Source organism: Garra rufa, chromosome 14 (assembly GCF_049309525.1).
Source record: "Garra rufa chromosome 14, GarRuf1.0, whole genome shotgun sequence".
Taxonomy (NCBI): Eukaryota; Metazoa; Chordata; class Actinopteri; order Cypriniformes; family Cyprinidae; genus Garra; species Garra rufa.
In genome coordinates this window covers 13,430,337-13,449,166 of record NC_133374.1, presented here as the reverse complement: position 1 = coordinate 13,449,166, position 18,830 = coordinate 13,430,337, and the positions used below count along the sequence as shown (strand labels likewise).

The 18,830-nt window shown below is 32.2% G+C and overlaps 1 protein-coding gene across 6 annotated transcripts; it reads left to right on the top strand.

Moving 5' to 3' along the window:
- Positions 1 to 1,964: 1,964 nt before the first annotated feature.
- Positions 1,965 to 18,202, top strand: spartb (spartin b). 6 transcript variants are annotated; one of them, XM_073818135.1, is made up of 10 exons: positions 1,965 to 2,080; positions 2,367 to 2,438; positions 4,010 to 4,797; positions 10,486 to 10,683; positions 11,073 to 11,111; positions 13,197 to 13,341; positions 14,784 to 14,978; positions 15,074 to 15,232; positions 16,023 to 16,113; positions 17,648 to 18,202. In XM_073818135.1, the coding sequence occupies exons 3-10, from the start codon at positions 4,012 to 4,014 to the stop codon at positions 17,847 to 17,849; spliced, it is 1,815 nt and encodes a 604-aa protein (XP_073674236.1). In that variant the 5' UTR covers positions 1,965 to 2,080; positions 2,367 to 2,438; positions 4,010 to 4,011; the 3' UTR covers positions 17,850 to 18,202. The 6 variants fall into 6 exon arrangements, with proteins under 6 accessions (XP_073674236.1, XP_073674237.1, XP_073674234.1 ...); XM_073818136.1 differs by lacking the exon at positions 11,073 to 11,111; XM_073818133.1 differs by lacking the exon at positions 11,073 to 11,111 and having other exon boundaries at positions 10,486 to 10,752.
- The last annotated feature ends 628 nt before the right edge of the window (positions 18,203 to 18,830 follow it).

Here is an 18,830-nt window from a genome sequence, read left to right as displayed (position 1 = left end):
TTAATTTAGCAAACTTTAACATTACCTAACCCTACAAGCCCAGGGGTAAAATACACCTATGATTATTTTATTTTTATTAATTTTATTATTATTTTTTTTAAGTGAACCTTAATGTAATTAATATTTAATTTAATTTAGTTATTAAATGTTTTTTTTTTATCTTATCTTATTTTATTTTATTTATTTTTTATTAATTGAATCTTAACATAACTTAACCCTACAAGCCCAGGGGTAAAATACACTTATCATTTTATTTTATTTTATTAATTTAATTTAATTTAGCAAACTTTAACATTACCTAACCCTACAAGCCCAGGGGTAAAATACACCTATGATTATTTTATTTTTATTAATTTTATTATTTTTTTTTTAAGTGAACCTTAATGTAATTAATATTTAATTTAATTTAGTTATTAAATGTTTTTTTTTATCTTATCTTATTTTATTTTATTTTTTTTATTAATTGAATCTTAACATAACTTAACCCTACAAGCCCAGGGGTAAAATACACCTATCATTTTATTTTATTTTATTAATTTAATTTAATTTAGCAAACTTTAACATTACCTAACCCTACAAGCCCAGGGGTAAAATACACCTATGATTATTTTACTTTAATATTTTAATTTAATTTTATATTTAATTTAATTTAATTTAATTTAATTTTATTTTATCTTATTGTGTTTTATTTTTTATTTTATTTTTTTTTATTCAGTGAACCTTAATGTAAAGATTATTTAATTTAATTTAGTTATTAAATGATTTTTTTTTTTTAATATCGTCTTATTTAAAAAAAAAAAAATATATATATATATATATATATTCATTGAATCTTAACATAAGGTAACCTTACAAGCCCAGGGGTAAAATACATCTATGATTTTATTTTATTTTATTAATTTAATTTAGCAAACTTCAACATTAGTTAAGCCTAGAGGCCCAAGGGCAAAATTATTTTATTTATTTTTTATTTTAGTTACATTTTTATATAATCATATAATTTTTTGCATGTTTTTGCAATGTTGTGCTCCCTAATCTCACAGCATTTCAAGTGATTAGTTTTTTTTTAATATTTATTTATTTTAAAAAGGTAGAATTTTATATATCTGACAGTTATCAAAAATCGTCTGTAACATAAAAATAATTATTGGCATTTAGTCAATTTTTTAAATTTCTTTGCACACCTAAATTCATCCTCAATAGTTTATATATATATATATATATATATATATATATATATATATATATATATATATATATATATATATATATATATATAATTTAAAAAGTCTTTACAAAACCCAGAATCATTTTCTGTCTCGTAAATAGATGCCTGAAATCAATCATGAACATGTATCAATGTAATGTGTGAAGAATTATCCTCATACCTAAAACTGTCTGGTATTAATTGGTTCAATAAAACACAAATGTTTGAGTGTCAAAGCAAATGATACTTTTTATAAGTGACTGCTCCTAATTAGATAATAGGATCATTTTTCAAAGAAAATTCAAAGAAAAAGCTTTTGGTTATTGATCCAATTAACTATAAAGGAGAGAAAAACATGCTTTTAAAATTTACCAGCATTTCAAAGTCTGCTGAAAATTCCTCACTGTACAAATGAAAACCTCCTTACAATAGCTACACATGCCAACTACAGAATTTATGATCTATAAATAGGAGATTTAAAACATCACATGCTGATTTAGAGGTTGGTTTATAAAGATACGTGTCTGGCTTACATAGAGATTAATCCCTGCTTAGCTTCAACCTGTTACTCAGAAACGTTTTAGACATTTTATCCTTTAAGATTGATGGAAACAAAACGTAAAGTATGCTATATCTATTAAGCGATCTCCTCTAACCAATGAGAAACTTCAAAAAGCAACACGTGACTGAACGCGGAAGCGCATACGCAGTGGACGCTACGCTTAATAAAACGTCTTTATTGGATCACGTAATAGACGCACGAGTCCAGTAGAAACTCAGCTGTCATGAGCTGAAGCTGTTCAGTCAACAAACCCGGAATAACGCGGAACACACGTTAAACCTCGCATTTCACTTAATTTATTACATCTCCTGGTGAGTTTCCATATGGAAATGTTTTATTAACCGCTTTTGGTTACAGAGGTAACCAATGAGAGGCGGAGGTTAATATGTGGGCTTTATGAAAGGGTGTTAGCAAGTAAGTGACACTTTCATTATGTTGGATTGTGTTGCTTTAATACTTAATAAGATACTTGCGTTTCAAGATTCGCTAGATAAACTAGCAGCTAGGCCTCTTCTTCAAGTTTGAATGTCACTTCGCAATGTTAAGCAGGTGTTTTGTTTCTAAATCCTCATGTATGACACGGTCATGGTACGTCAGTATAAGCTGCTCCAGTGCTAACAGGCCAGGCCTCTGAATACGCATTATCATCTAACAAGTTAACATCTGCTGGTAAGTCTTGTAGAAAATTATTATATTAGTAGTACAATGGTAATGCCCTGACGCCATGGTACTTAGATTCAAGTAACATTGTATTTACATTAAAAAGAGTACTTAGTATGCTCTAAAAGACTATACTTGAGTGTTACATTTGTATAAAATGCCATTAGTTGAACTTAAGAGTGTTTATTGACATAAGTATGACTTAAAAACATTTCTAAATATAATTTAATGAGTTCTGTTATCTTTGAAATATGGTTAAAGTCTGCTGAATGTACTGGCAGTTTATGGATACTAAAATGTACTTTAATGGCATTAATGTTTAAACTTGTATGTCATGTATGTATTCAAATATATTAGTAATTACACATGTTTCTAGTTCTAGTTTAGTACATTTAAAATATATTTACATAAATGCAATATTTAATATATTGTTAATAATAATAGTAATAGTAGTAATGTTTAGTCAACACATTAAAATAAGCATGTTTCTTTAAACCATGAAATGAAAATATTAAAATGTACACTACCAGTCAAAAGCTCCGAAATAGTAAGATTTTAATGTTTTTTTTTCTAAAGTCTCTTTTTCTTGATTTGCCTTGATTTGATCCAAAGTACAGCAATACAGTCAAATTGTAAAATATTTTTTCCCCTGTGATTTCAAAGCTGATTTTTTAGCATCATTACTCCAGTCACATGATCCTTCAGAAATCATTTTATATGCTGATTTCATGTTCAAGAAACGTTTATTATTATTATTATTATTATTAGCATCTATATTTAAAACAGTTGAGTAAATATTTTCAGGATTCTTTGATGAATAGAAAGATCCAAAGATCAGATTTTGTCTGAAATAAAAAAAAAACTTTTGTAACATTATACACTAAACTTTTTTTTAAAGAAATTATAGAAATGAATGCTTTTATTTAGCAAGGATGCTTTAAATTTTTCAAAAGTGATGATAAAGACATTTATAATTTTACAAAAGTTTTCTATTTCAAATAAATACTGTTCTTCTGTACTTTCTTTTCATCAAAGAAACTTAAAAATTTTACTCAGCTGTTTTCAACATAATGATAATAATAATAATAATAAATGTTTTTAAGCAGCAAATCAGAATATTACAGTGATTTCTGAAGGATCATGTGACTGGAGTAATGATGCTAAAAATTCAGCTTTGAAATCACTGGGAAAAAATACATTTAAAAATATATTCAAATAGAAAACCGTTATTTTAAATATTAAAGAAAAAATGTTTTTGCTCTACCTTGGATCAAATAAATGCAGGCTTGGTGAGCAGAAGAGACTTCTTTAAAAAAACATTAAAAATCTTACTGTTAAAAAACTTTTGACTGGTAGTGTACTTTAAAATAAAATGCTTAAAATAATTTGCGATGTAGAACAACTAAGGTTCAAACAAAACTTCTTATTTCACTTCTTATTTCCACTTCCTCGCAAAAAAGTACAATTTTAGAAGTAAAATTTGCATGGATGTTCATGAGAAAGTCGTGTGGCGTAAAGAAAGACAATTCTGTGTAGTATTAGAACATAGTTTTGACAACATTTCTGACTTGTCCTTTCAGTCATGGAGCAAGCGAAGGAGGAGGCCTTTGATAACGCCAGGCTGCAGGTGATCAAAGACGGCTATGAGAAGGCATTCGCATGCATCAATAAAGCTCTCACCGAGGATGAGGCCGGCCACAGCGCAGAGGCACTAAAACTCTACCGGCAAGGGCGGCAGCATCTCCTCAGGGCTCTCAGTGTTCCCTCACAGGGCATGGAGTGTGTGGGTCCCTCCTGGGAATCAGCCAGGCAGATGCAACGCAAGATGCAGGAGACCCTCAACAACATCACCACTCGCCTAGCCATGCTTGAAGCCAGCCCAGACCCCAACGGTGTCTCGGATAGCAGCGCAGCCCCACAGAAACTCTACCCTGATATCCCGAAGGTCAAGCCGGAAAGACCGTCTCCACCGCAAGTGCTCGCTTCCAACAACGGGGTTGCAGGGGCTTCAGGTGGGCCAGTTCCGGTTTCCCCCACAGTGCAACCCAATATTTTAAGCGACCAGCCTCCTGCGTACACGCCTCAAGCCGCTGACGGACACCTGACCATTTCCTACGGCACTGACTCAGGCGAGCTCTCCCTGGTTGGCAATGAGTTCTACAGCCATACAACTAATTTGACACCTTCTCCTCAGAGTCTGGTGGAGGATGGAGAGGAACTCTTTTTCCTTCCTCAAGGGGTGCAGATCTTCTTCGTTACACCTGAGGGGCAAGTCAGTGCTCCCTCTTATCCAGGGTACCTGCGCATCGTGAAGTTCACCAGTGAACAATCAGAGAGGGTTCCATACAGACCACCCGCCTTTCTACAGGTGAGAAATCACCAGCTGTGTTATTTAGTTATTGTTCATGTGCCTGAAAGAGAGAATCTCACAAGGAAATGTCCAGCTTGTTCATGTTCAACACAATACATTTTTTTGTGTGTGTAAAGAAAATTCTCCACAAGTTCTATTTTTTTTAAACATGTAAAAATATAATTTATTTTTAATATTAAATAAAGTATAACAAATTTAACAACAGAAAATAATTTTATTTTCAGTTTTATGCATTACTAATAAATTCTATAAACCAATAAACACACATACACACAGACATTTTTTTTTATTTAAAATGTTAAAACGTATAATTGTATAATAATGGAATCATTTTTTATTCTGACAATTTTAATGTTAATTTAAGCACATTTTCTGTTTTTTTATAGTTAAAAATATTGTTTCTTTTTTTGGTAACACTTTACAATAAGGTTCTTTAGTTAACATTAGTTAACCACATTAGTTAACATGAACTAATAATGAACTGCACTTATACAGCATTTATTATTCTTTGTTAATGTTAATTTCAACATTTACTAATGCACTATTAAAATCTTGTTAACATTAGTTAATGCAGTGTGAACTAACATGAACAAACAATGAACAACTGTATTTCTGTTAACTAATGTTAATAAAGATTAGTAAATACAGTAACAAATGTATTGCTCATGGTTAGTTCATGTTAGTTAATACATTAACTAATGTTTAACTAATGAACCTTATTGTAAAGTGTTACCCTTTTTTTTATTAAATTCAGTACAGCAAATACATTTAAATAAACAGAAAATAATTTTGAAAGGATATATATTTTTAATAACAAATTTATACATTACTATATGTTATATAAAGCAATAAACACACACACATTTTCTAACTTTTATTTTGAATTTTTTATTTATTTTATTTAAAATAGAAAAATAATCTTTGTTGTGCTAAAGCTAATAACAAATGTATAGAAATAAATGTAGTTTAAAAATGTGTTTATAAAAACTTTATAAAATTATACATAAATAGAAATAAATTATACATAAATTATACATAAATAGAAATGTAAAAATTGAATAATTTCCATTCTGACAGAATTTTAATGTCAATTAACCAAATTTCCTCCACATATTCAAATTTTTTTATATGTAAAAAATATTATTTATTTTATTTCAAATTCAGTACCAAATGTTTTAAAAGATAATTTTTTCATTCTGGCATAATTTTAAGTTTTTTTTTTTTTTTTATGTGTAAAAATATCAATTATCAAATATCAAAATGTAATAAATTGTAAATTTATAAAATTATATATAAATATATATACATTTTAAAATATTTTTTAAGTAAAAATATTATTTATTTTAAAATTAAATTCAGTACAACAAATTTTAAATAAACAGAAAATAATTATGAAATTTTATTTTTAAATCATTTGTTGTGCTAAATTCTATAAACATACGCACGCACATTTTTCTTTTATTTAGAATTTTTAATTTCTTTTATTTAAAATATTAAAATAGTCTTTGTTCCACAAAAAATATATAAATAAATACAACTGTATAGAACTGTATAGAAATAAGCGTAGTAGGTTGAATAATGTTTTTGCGTACAGTAAAGAGAAAGATGTGCTAAATTGTCAGTTAATAAAATATACATATATATATATATATATATATATACATAAATATAATATTATATTAAATATATTTTTCATTTTTTACATTTTTTATACTATTTTTAATTGCCAATTTTATTTACATGACAATTATATTTTATATACAATTTTATAAATGTGTATACAAACAAACAAATATATATATATATATATATATATATATATATATATATATATATAATTTCTTAGTATTAGAACAAATATGCAAAAATTCTAATGGCCCTAGAAAAAAAACAAACTTATTTTTGTCTTTGCATTTTTGCGGGTGAAATGTGACCCAGACACGTTTTAGTTTCATGAGATTCTCTCAAAATCTGTTGCTTGATCTGTTCGGGCCAATAGAGACTTCATGTCGATAAATTCCAGGCATTTGAACAGAATGGTCCAAGTAGGCTTGTTTTTAAATCATGGTGTCCTGTAACCCACTTTCACAACCTTGTGTTTGGCTCTAAAGCTCCCTGTGATCTTGAGATGGTGTTGTCCTTAATGAGACCCACCTCATCCGTTGTTTCTCAACAGTATCATGTGAGTGTATGCTCACTGCTTACATCCAATAGGCTTTCACTGAGTGATGTCATCCCGGGAAAGCCCCAGTCATCCGGTGGTCTGCTTTTGCAGAGTTTAATGACCTAATGGTATTATATAGAATTGTCCACCAATGAGAGAGACAACATAAACAACCTGGTTTAGCACAATACATTTTACACTTTGAACGCCAATCTTCTGCTGTTCTGTGATAACCTTTCATAATCAGCCAAATGCAAATAGAAGTATTATCATCACAGTATGAGATAAAACAGTTTACACTTTAAACACCACCCCGCTGTCGTTTCTGATATCGATTGATAATATGCCTAATGTAAACACACAATCATGAAATCATCACAATATGAAGTAATATGGAATGGCTACTTCGTATGTAAATATGGTGTAATAAAATAAAAGCCTTGAATGACTTCTGGACCCAGTTAGAGTCCAAAACGCCTCCATTCTCCACACGGACATTGAGGTCATAGATTAGCTGTGTCATGAACAGTGTTGGGAGTAACGCATTACAAAAGTAATATGTTAGAGTAGTTTATTACTTTTTGCTGTAACGCGGTAATATAACGCATTACTAATACAATTTGGGTAATAATATTACTCGTTACAATCTCAGTAACGCAAGTTACATCAACATATTTTAACTCAACATTAATTTGTGAATTAAAAAAGTCCACAAGTAAAATATTTTGTCTTCCTGTTGCTGGAATTCGATGGTTGAGATGACTGCAGAGACGGATTCTACATTTATGAGATGGACGCACTCCCGTTATGGAGAAACAGCACGAGTAACTCCTAGAAACATCTAGACTGGTGCCAGTAACACTAAACTAATGATGAGAGCTGCGGAGTCGGAGAAGAGAAAAAATGACGGACGAGCGCATAAGCAACAAAAAATAAGCTAAAAATGACTAAATCTGTTTTTATTAAATCATAGTCCGCATATAAAATGGATGAATACGCGAAATATATCTGATTTTCAAAACGAAAAGACTGAGTGACATATGCTGCTGAGTTTGGTTCACTTTTGTGTGGAGTGGCGCTGTATGAAAGTTCACGGAAAGGAAACCAAGATGACAGAAATAAAAGTAAACACACTGCAGTTATAAATGATCTGTATGACCAAAAATGACGGAGTTATTCCGCTATTCGATTGCCCCGGCGCCTCACGCACACACAGCGTTGCAAAAGTTGCAGTCTGTTAATTATAAGAATAAAATACAGTCACTGGTCAAATGAAATAGTGCGTACTGCATAGTATCCGTGCCGTCAGCCTGAGCTCGGGCCAAACACATATTTGCTCATGTGAGGAGGATGTTTTATAAGCGCGTTAAGTACAAATCCTGGTTTACATAATAGTTTAGCATTCAAATACATCACGAATATGGACACATTTAATTGGATTGATGCAGAATGAGAGAGGTAGGCTGCACGAGAACAACACCGTTTGTTTTTAGTTTCGCTTTTACCCTCATTCGTTTTGGCTTGTTTAGCAACTTGTATTCTTCATTCTTGGTTGTTCTGAAAACCATTTAAAATAGCCTATAGGCTATTCATTGTGTTTAATGACTGGACATTATAACACTTCGCTTTATTTACCGGTGTTATTTCTGAAAGTATTAATGAGTTTTGTGCTTATCTGTGTTTAACCTAAACTACAACGTAACATTAATAGACATACCGGTAGGCCTACCTAAATATGTTTTTATAATTTTATGCTAGCTATCCTAAATTTAATGTATAATGAGCAGCTATAAACTTTTTTTTGGCATTTTATAATCTGTGGATATTTTGATGAAAGTAACTCAACAGTAACTTAAAAGTAGTGTAACGCATTACAATTTAGAGACAGTAATATTGTAATGTAACTAATTACTATTAAAAGACAGTAACTAGTAATATATAATGTATTACGTTTTGGAAGTAACTTGCACAACACTGGTCATGAAGCTGAATAAAGAGCCTCCAGTTGCTGTGCTCCAGGCTTTGACTCTAATCCAATTTAATGCTAGCAGTCATGAGGACAGGATGAATGAATCCAACTGCAGAGCTGTCCACTGTCTCAACTTTGGGAGGCCTGGACTTCAAATACTGATCCTCCCTAGACATCCATGGGGCAATTTCCATTTATAACTTTTCACTCAAGAACATGTTAATCCATTACATATCTGCGGAAAAGATTCTGTTAGAAAGCTGTATCTTTTATGATTTATTCAAATGTTGGATGACAGGCAATTTAGAAGCTGAAGGGTTACAATCATGTGATCCCTTTTTTTGTAGCCTACAATATTGTCTGGTCTCACAAATCCAGGCTGGCCTTCAAAAGCACCATATTATTATTATTATTATTATTATTATTATTATTATTATTATTATTATTATTATTATTATTATTATTATTATTATTATTATTATTATTATTATTATTATTATTATTATTATTATTATTATTATTATTATTATTATTATTATTATTCAGGGAATATTAATTTAAAGAAATATTTTAAATCAGATGATTTGTTATTTTTAAAATAGATTTGATTTAAGATTTGTATATTTTTAAAATAGATTTTAATATTAAATCTCTTAAAATGTGATTTTAAATGCCTTACTTTAAATTCAAATTAATAAATAGTGTCTAAATAGTGATTTTAGAGGAATGTATTAAATATGTCATATAATATCAGAATATATTAAATTATATAGGAAGAGAATAAGTATTATTATTTGATCTGTAAAGCAAGGCATTTAAAATGTTTTTTTAAGAAAATATATTTCAAGTAATATATTAAAATCAGAAATTTGATTTGCATATTTTTTATAGATTTTAATATAAATAAAAAATCCTTTAAAATTAGATTTTTAAATACCTTACTTTACAGTTCCAATAATAATAAAAAAATAATACTGAATAATTAAAGACCTATTTTAAGGCAATGTTATCAATTTAAATGAACATATAAAAATCAGGAATGTTATTTGTATATTTTTGGTAAAACATTTATATGAATTATTCAGTATACAATTATATAATACATGAAGCAAGACCGTTAAATTCATATTAATAAATAGTCTTTTAAATTTTTACATTTTAGAGGAAATGATCATATGTTTTTTTTTTATTTAAATAAGGTCTTTAATATGATATATAAAAAATTTGATACCATAGAAATATCATGATTTTTGTCACCTGTGTCAATATCACAAACTAATACTAGCCTAAAAAAAAACTTAAGCTCACTGAAGACAAGTAAACATTTAGTGATTAAATAAGAAAGTAATAAGCAATAGGAAAAAAACTACAGTGGAATAAATAAGAAATGCTACATACATTGTATAAAGTATTCAAATGTATAAAAACACTGCATATTCTTCACGAACGACATTCATAATAGGCAATAGCTACTCTCTGATTGTAGGGCTAAGTTAAAAATGAGACCTGCCCTCTTTGAGGAAACCACAGTAATTTTTATTTATAATTTCAGGTTTGTGACTGGATTTACCCCTTGATGGCTTCTGACTCCCCGGTCCTGCTGTGCAACACAGGGGTCTACATGTTCCCTGACTTGATGGCTCCCAACCCAGGCTCATATGTTGGGGTGGTCCTTTCATCCGAGCTTCCTCAGAAGGAATGTGAACTCTTCCAGAGCATTCTTTCTCAGTTGACTGACCTGCGTGTTCAGGTGAGCTGTCCCTGTGTCCCCTCAAGTCCCACCATAGAAACACAGGGATCAGCTGTGGCTACAGAGCAGGTGTGGTGGTCCAACCTCGTCTCAAATCTTGTGTGTTTGTCACTGACTCAGTGTCTGCAGCTTTGAATATTAATTCCAGTGTCTCACTTGTTGCTACCCCTATTTGGTGTTTTTTGAGTTTTTCTTTTTTCTTTATCACAGCAGATTAGAAACAAGAATTTTACACTGTGGTAAAATCTTTATGTACTTTAGATGCATGATGTTCACACACTTTAAATGCATGGACTGTATGCTTGTGTTTAGTATGGCATTTAAATCAGGTTTTTGCATGTTGCAACACTGCATCTGCCTGCATTATTATTGACCCTTTTTCATTACAGATTTCAAGTGCATTTGAGAGTTTAAAAGATTTGTTTAAGGTATTAATGCATTGTAATATCACTTTATGGCAAGTGCATTTGGGTTGTGTATATTCATGCTCTAAAAAAGTAGGAATACCAACACAACAGGCTGATTTTTAAAAGTCTTTAACACTTTATATTGAAGAAACTCTAATGTCGTTGAAAGCAATGGAAACTTAAACATTTCCAAATGACATTAGAGTTCTAGGCTTAAAAGTGCACTAACTAAAAATGTATTTACTGATCATTGATGTGCTTAGAAAATAAATATCAAGCGAGATTCCAACCATATTAATGGTCAGTAGTACTCTTTGCCAAAAATAAAAAATGGTGAAAATATAAAACATGAAATAAATAAATTAAATAGCTGCTAAGAAATATATAAATTGTCAAAAAAATCAAATGTTTACTTAAAGGTGCAGTGTGTAATATTTAAGATTATCTCTAGACAGAAATGCAATATCATATACATAACTATGTTTTCAGGGGTGAATAAAGACCTTACTTAATTAACCATTATGTTTTTATTACCTTACAATTACCAGTTTATATCTACATACACCGCGGGTCCCCCCACATGGAAGCCGCCGTTATGTTTCTACTGTAGCCCTGAACGGACAAACTGCTCTACAGATCGCGTTTCATCACTGCTGTTCTTGGGAAAAAACACTGACACAATGATGAACAAGTAACTGCAATATTCACAATAACATCGTTTTATTGAATTATCAAGTAAATATAATTCTCTTATTTACGTTTTAAAATAAACTTCATTATTCTTTGCTGTCTGAAACGACGACATCTTAATCGCGTGTCGGTTGCCGTAGTTTCTGTAAAGGGAGGGGTGAGCGGTGGACGGACCGCTAGATGCCGCAAAAATCTACACACTGCACCTTTAATCTTTAATATTTGGCTATTTCTTTACGACAGAAATGCTACAGCTACTGTAATTTCTTGAATATGGCCACCAAAACGTATAAACTTAAAGTAAGGTTTTGAGCTTTTATTTTGAAACCGTGATAAACAGTTATGATTTACTTTACAAATCTGATAAAATGGTGGACGTTGTGCTCCAGGATGAATGCTATAATAAACCCAAACTTACAACAATATGCTGAGATGGAGTTTGAGATGCTCCACACATGTAAATAATAACAGTTTGTGCAGAGCAGCATTTACTATGAACGGGAAAATTGAGTGAATTGAGGAATCTTGACAGGCCAAAATAATAATTACAATGATAATTTGTCCCATTGTAGTAACATACTATGTAAAAAAAGCATACTTATTTCACCTACATTTTTTCATGGGCTGGATGGAACTATGCTATCTTTTATTATTTAATGCACTTGACAGTTAATGTGGTCCTTACAATGCTTTTATGCTTTTATGCTTTCTGCTGCTTGCACTGCCTCTAAGTGTTTCACACATTTGGCTTTGGCTATGATGTTCATTACTCATGAAATGGTGAGCTGGCTTAGCCTGCACATTTGAGCTGGCACACTCCCCTGCGCTTTCATGGATTGAGAGCATACAGGAGAAGGAGAATTAATTAGCTGTAATGCTCTTAGCAAACCAAGAACACCATTGTTTCCCGTCTCACCTCAGTATAGTGGTGAATGAGAGCACAGCCAAGTGTAACAGTAGCGTACCCGCAATGTTATTCTGTTATTCTTCTTTTTTTATTCAGTTGCGTTATGATAAATCACAATACTATTCTAGTGGTTATGTGAGTCAGAAACATTGTTCATGCTTTTAGAAGTCATTTCACAGAGCAGCTGCTGCTGAGTTTGGAACCAAGTGCCGCAGTTCTCTGCAAATGAGGGGGCGACAACAAACACCCCCATTGTTGTGGAAATAACATGTTGTTGTAGCAGACCATGCTGACTCACTGGCTCAAGTGTTTAGAGACAACAAAGGATTTTTTTTGGCAAACGGGGAAAAATCTGGAAGCATTCCCTCCTTGTGTCATAAGCAATACTGGCTAATGTCCGTATAGTCATCCTACAAATCACTATTTGCTTTTAGTAATTGCTTGAGCCTGCTTCTGCACACTTTATGATGCACTGTTTTAACTGTTGCCCCCTATCCTGTGTCCCCAAGGCATCAGATGGCGCAACCGATACCATTAACCTGGGTCAAAAGGTGCCGATGGGACCGCCTGCGGCTGAAACAGCACCCCCCGCTGCTGAGGAGGAGAACGTACTTCCTGAATGGAGCGAGAAAGTGGCTCAGGGGATCCTGACTGGTAAGAAAGGAAAGGATAAATACTGTTATTGTATATCACTTAATTGTCTGTTTTAAAGGGATAGTGCATCCAAAAAATTACATTCTGTCATTAATTGCTCACCCTCAAACCCTCAAATTAAGATATTTTTGATGAAATCCGAGAGCTTTCTGACCCTACATAGACAAGACAAATGATGCATTCAAGGCCCAGAAAGGTAGTAAGGACATTGTTAAAATAGTTAATGTGACATCAGTGGTTTAGCCTTAATGTTATTAATGTTATGAAGCTACGAGAATACTTTTTGTGTGTAAAGAAAACAAAATTAAGCAGCAATTGCAAGCAGCAATTACCAGGGTTCAAGTGCTTTAAGGCATTTAAGCAAATATGGAAAAAGACGTCTTGTTAGCAAGCTTGTAACCACCTAAATCAGTGATTGAAAAAAAAGAATTTTTGACAAATACAGGTAATTTGCAATGCAAATATTATGTTTTTTAAGTTTATGACTGTTATAGTTCCAGCTGTGGTCCGATCTCCTTAAAACTTTGCATGCTTGTTTAGAATCAGGGGCCTGTCGCATGTGCTCACCAGGCTTTGAGAAGTTTTGAGTTTTCCCTTAGGCTTTATAGGATTATAGGTAAATTTGGCAGGCCCCTTTTCAGAACAACCCCTTTATAGCTTCTCAAAGGCTTAAATTTCAACTTTTTTTTTATAATTATTGACCTAGAGAGTCTATAGACACTTGTAGCACTTTGGACTAAAAGCGTACACACCGATTTTTAGTTTTTTTCCCTCAAATAGTGCCACCAAGAGGCCAAGTCCCACGATTTTTTTCCCTGTGACCTCAGATTGAACTTTTACATAAGTGTTCTGAGCGAAGATATCTCATTCAGATCAGGAGTTATAGGCATTTTACTAAAAGCGGCCTTACCCCCTTCAAACCTTTTGGTGTCCCTTTGCGATGGTGAGTCGAAAGTTCAACTTTTTTGATAATTATTGATATGCACTCTCCAGAGAATCTTTCTGCACTGGTTTGGTTCCAATTGGGCGAAAAAACCTAGGACTGGTTCGCAAAAGTAGATTTTTCAAAAAATGTGAAATACCTGAAAATAAATTTATGTAAAATCAAGGTTGAACCACTGATGTCACATGGCCTATTTTAACAGTGTCCTTACTACCTTTCTGGGTCTTGAACATGGTAGTTGTTGGCTGTCTATGCAGGGTCACAAAGCTCTTAAATCTAAAAAATAACTTAATTTGTGTTCTGAAGATGAAAAAAGATCTTATGGGTATGGAACAACAGTAATTAATGACTGAATTTTCATTTTTGGGGTAACCTGTTCCTTTAAGACTTTAGGATCGTTGTTACCTGTCTAACATTTTGGGTTGTACTAGAACAGCTGTCAGCACCAAAACAGTGATGCTGTGATACTCTCTTTACTGTATGAAATATATATCAACAGGGGCTTCATGGCTGAGTTGGGGGTTGGTGAAGGGCGCTGAATACACAGGGAAAGCCATACATAAAGGTGCAGCCAAAGTACGAGAGCACATCACTCCAGAAGACAAACCAACCCAAGTCAGCCCCACGGTAACCAGAAGCCTCCATGTGGCCAAACAGGCCACAGGAGGAGCAGTGAAGGTCAGCCAGTTCCTTGGTAAGGATGTCTGTCTTTGTATAATCCTAATTATTTTGATGATATTCACCAAAGATGAGACATTTGAGCCAAAAACATGTTCTGTACTGTTTCAGTGGATGGACTGTGCACAGTTGCTGGGCATGTTGGCCGAGAGTTGGCACCCCATGTGAAGAAACACGGAGGGAAGCTTATCCCAGAGTCTATAAAGAAAGACAAAGATGGACGCTCAAATATTGACGGTGCAATGGTGGTTGCAGCAAGTGGAGTTCAAGGTGAAGTAAATCATTCCACCCAGTGTTTTAAAGGAATAGTTAATCCAAAAATTTAAATTCTGTCATTAATTACTCACCCTCATGTCATTCCAAACCTGTAAGACCTTTGTTCATCTTCAGAACACAAATTAATATATTTTTGATGAAATCTAAGAGCTTTCTGATCCTCCATGGGCAGCAATGTAACTACCACATTCAAGTCCCAGAAAGGTAGTAAAGACATAGTTATAATAGTCCATGTGACATCGGTGGTTCAACCATGTTATGAAGCTACGAGAATACTTTTTGTGCACAAAGAGAACAAAAATAACAACTTTTTTCAACAATTTCTTCTCTTCTGTGTCAGTTTTCCACCCAGGAATGATCCTTTTTTTGGTCATTTTAGTCACATTGATGACTACAATTACATTATTATCTTTTAGGCGTTATTGATCAGATGGTTAAGCAAAAATGAAAATCCTAGGAGTCCATGATCCATGAATCCATGACTTTCTTCTTTCCAACAAACATAATCGGACTTATATTAAAAAAAGTCCTGGCTCGTCCAAGCTTTATAATGGCAGTGAATGGGTGTTGAGATTTTGAAGTCCAAAAAAGTGCATCCATCCATCATAAAAAGTACTCCACATGGCTTTGGTGAGTTAATAAAGGCCTTCTGAAGCAAATCAATGCCTTTGTGCAATAAAAATATTCATATTTAAAACTTTCGCTAACTGTTGTACGCGCATTCACGAGACCGTAGCCACGATTTTTTGTTTAACTGTAATGTTTAATGCTTTACTTTTATCAGGATTTGCAACAATGTGGACAGGGTTGGAGGTTGCAGCGAAGAACATTGCAAAGAGTGTTGCTTCAGAGACCGTTACCACAGTAAAACATAAGTAAGTAACTCCACAAGGGTCTCATTCTGCCTGCTTTGAAGTTGATCATACCAGTGTTTTAACTGTGTTTGCAGTTTATCACCAGTAACTTTGATCAGAAAATGAAACTACACTCACACTAGTTTCTTCGCTCTATTTGTTTACAGATTTAGGGGTCTGGAGAACATTTCAGACACCCCAAATGAAAACAAGTCGAAACATTTTCCCTGCACCTCATAAAATGGCCTTAATTAATGGTCACAAGCATGGCTAAAGCTTATGTATATGTCTGAATCAGGCAACACTTGCACGCAATGCTAATTATTTATTGGACATAATGATTAAATCGCCTTCGTAAGCATCCTGTTTTGATGTGTGCAATGATCCACAGCTCGGTGATGGAATGAATATGTGTTCTTAACAGCCAAAAGTAATTAATCTCATTGTCTTTGTTGCTTTATTTTTCTTAACTTTTGAACCTTTTAAGCCTGATTTTAATTATTCTGTTGCATCAACAGGTTTAACCGGGTTTTGTCAGATGGCAAACATAATTATAATTAATATAATTTGACAAAGATGTAGAATATTTATGCTGCCCTTCAAAAGTTTGGGGTCAATAAGATTTTTTTTTTTAAATACAGTGCCTTGGGAAAGTATTCATACCCTTCATACATTATGTTGGACTGATTTAAATTACTTTTTTCCAAAGTAATTTAAAACAGTTTAACATAAGGCAGCAAGATAAAATGTGAAAACAATTAAGGGGTATGAATTCTTTGTAATTGTATTGTAAATTAATACCTTTAATCAGAAAGGAAGCATTAAATTGATTAAAGGTGACAGTTAAGACATTTATAAATATTTCTGTTTCTGATAAATGGTGTTTTGAACTTTCTATTCATCAAAGAATCCTAAAAAAGTATTATACAGCACAACTGTTTTTAACATTGATAATAATAACGCAAATCAGCATATTAGAATCATTTCTAAAAGATCATATGACACTGAAAACTAGAGTAATGCTGTTGAAAATCAGCTTTGCCATTACAGAAATAAGTTATGTTTTTAAAATGATTAAAATAGAAAACTGTTATTTTAAATTGTAAAAGTATTTCACAGTATTACTGTATTTTCAGTCAAATAAACACAGATGATGAATATAAGAAACCTCTTTCAAAAACTTGAAAAATTAACTCAGACTTTTGAATGAAGGTTTAAGAGTTATTGTTTAAATCCATCTAATAAAAAAAAAAGGGGAAATAATGATTACCATAATGGTGAGATAGCTCGTAAAATCAAAATAATGTTTTTAAATTCTAATAATTTTTACAACCATTCTACTTTTTCAAAAATGTAATTTCTTTCTGAATATTTTTAATGGCATTTTTAGAATACATTTTTGAAGTTCATACTTTTTTGAGAAAAATGACTGAATCCCTGCATGTTTAACTGCTTTGCTCTGCTTTGATTATTGTCCATGTCCTAAACCTTATTCCATTACCTCTTTCATCACCCCGTCCCCTCCTTTACTTAATCTGGGTTATCTATAATCAAGGTATGGGGCAGAAGCAGGCCAGGCCACAGATCACGCTGTCAACTCGGCTATCAATGTGGGGGTCACCGCGTTCAATATCGACAACCTGGGGATCAAGGCAATGGTCAAGAAGACTGGCAAAGAGACTGCCCATGCCATCCTGGCAGACTATAAAGTCCAAGAGCCGAGCAGTCAAGTTGAGAAACATAAAGACCAAAAGTAGAGTTTAAATACAGACCTCTCGATTCAGGTGTCCATTTTTAAGACCAAACCAAACGACTGAAGAAATTTTATTATTATTTGTTTATGTGACTGACACTGACCTCCAAAGATTTTCTTACAGTTAGTTGTGTCGTCATGTTTACTATTTTCACTGTATCACAATTCCTGACTGACAGCTCGGATAGTATTTAAAATGTTGCCTTACACTTCACCAGGAATTTACTTAACTAAACATATCACTCGCATTAAATCTTCAATAGTTTTGCATTAAAATGGACCCTTAAAACAAAGGACAAGCCAAAGGTGGACTTTACGTATTTCCCATAGAGCCTTAATGAATATTATATTCTTGTATCTATGAATACAATATATATATATATATATATAAAGCTTTAATATAAATACATGATAAAAATACTATTTTATTTATGTACGTGTATATATATATATATATATATATATATATATATATATATATATATATACATACACACACACACACACACACACACACACACACACACACATGTTGCAAAATATTAAAAAGCACTTTAACCCCTGCTAGGAACAGACATTGACATTTCTTACAGATGACTGACGGGTTTTAGGTTTTTCATTTTTGAGAATGAGTGCAATAAAATTATAATTGCACTTGCAGTTGGAATAAGATCATAAAGGTCATATATCTGTTTAATCAGAAGCCTAAAAAAATCGAACTTTTTTGGAACAAATGTATTCTAGTGTTTTAATATAATATTGAAAAAAAAACAAGGCTTATATTTAATATTAGCTAGATTAAACTGTAAAATGCCATATATTTGAAGTCATTGCGTTGATGCATTTTTTTTCCCTGTGAAAGCTGTTGACAATGGCTGCACTTTTGACAACTTGACTACTGACCATGTTTCTATAAATTATATATAATATAAACGTGAAGTTGCATAACAGTTTATTGTAAGCATTAACAGAGTTGTTAATTCTT

Coding starts and splice junctions, on each gene's coding strand:
- spartb (XM_073818133.1), top strand. CDS start 4,012: ATGGAGCAAGCGAAGGAGGAGGCCTTTGATAACGCCAGGCTGCAGGTG. Junction 4,798..10,485: donor GACCACCCGCCTTTCTACAG/GTGAGAAATCAC, acceptor TTATAATTTCAG/GTTTGTGACTGGATTTACCC. Junction 14,979..15,073: donor GAAGGTCAGCCAGTTCCTTG/GTAAGGATGTCT, acceptor GTACTGTTTCAG/TGGATGGACTGTGCACAGTT.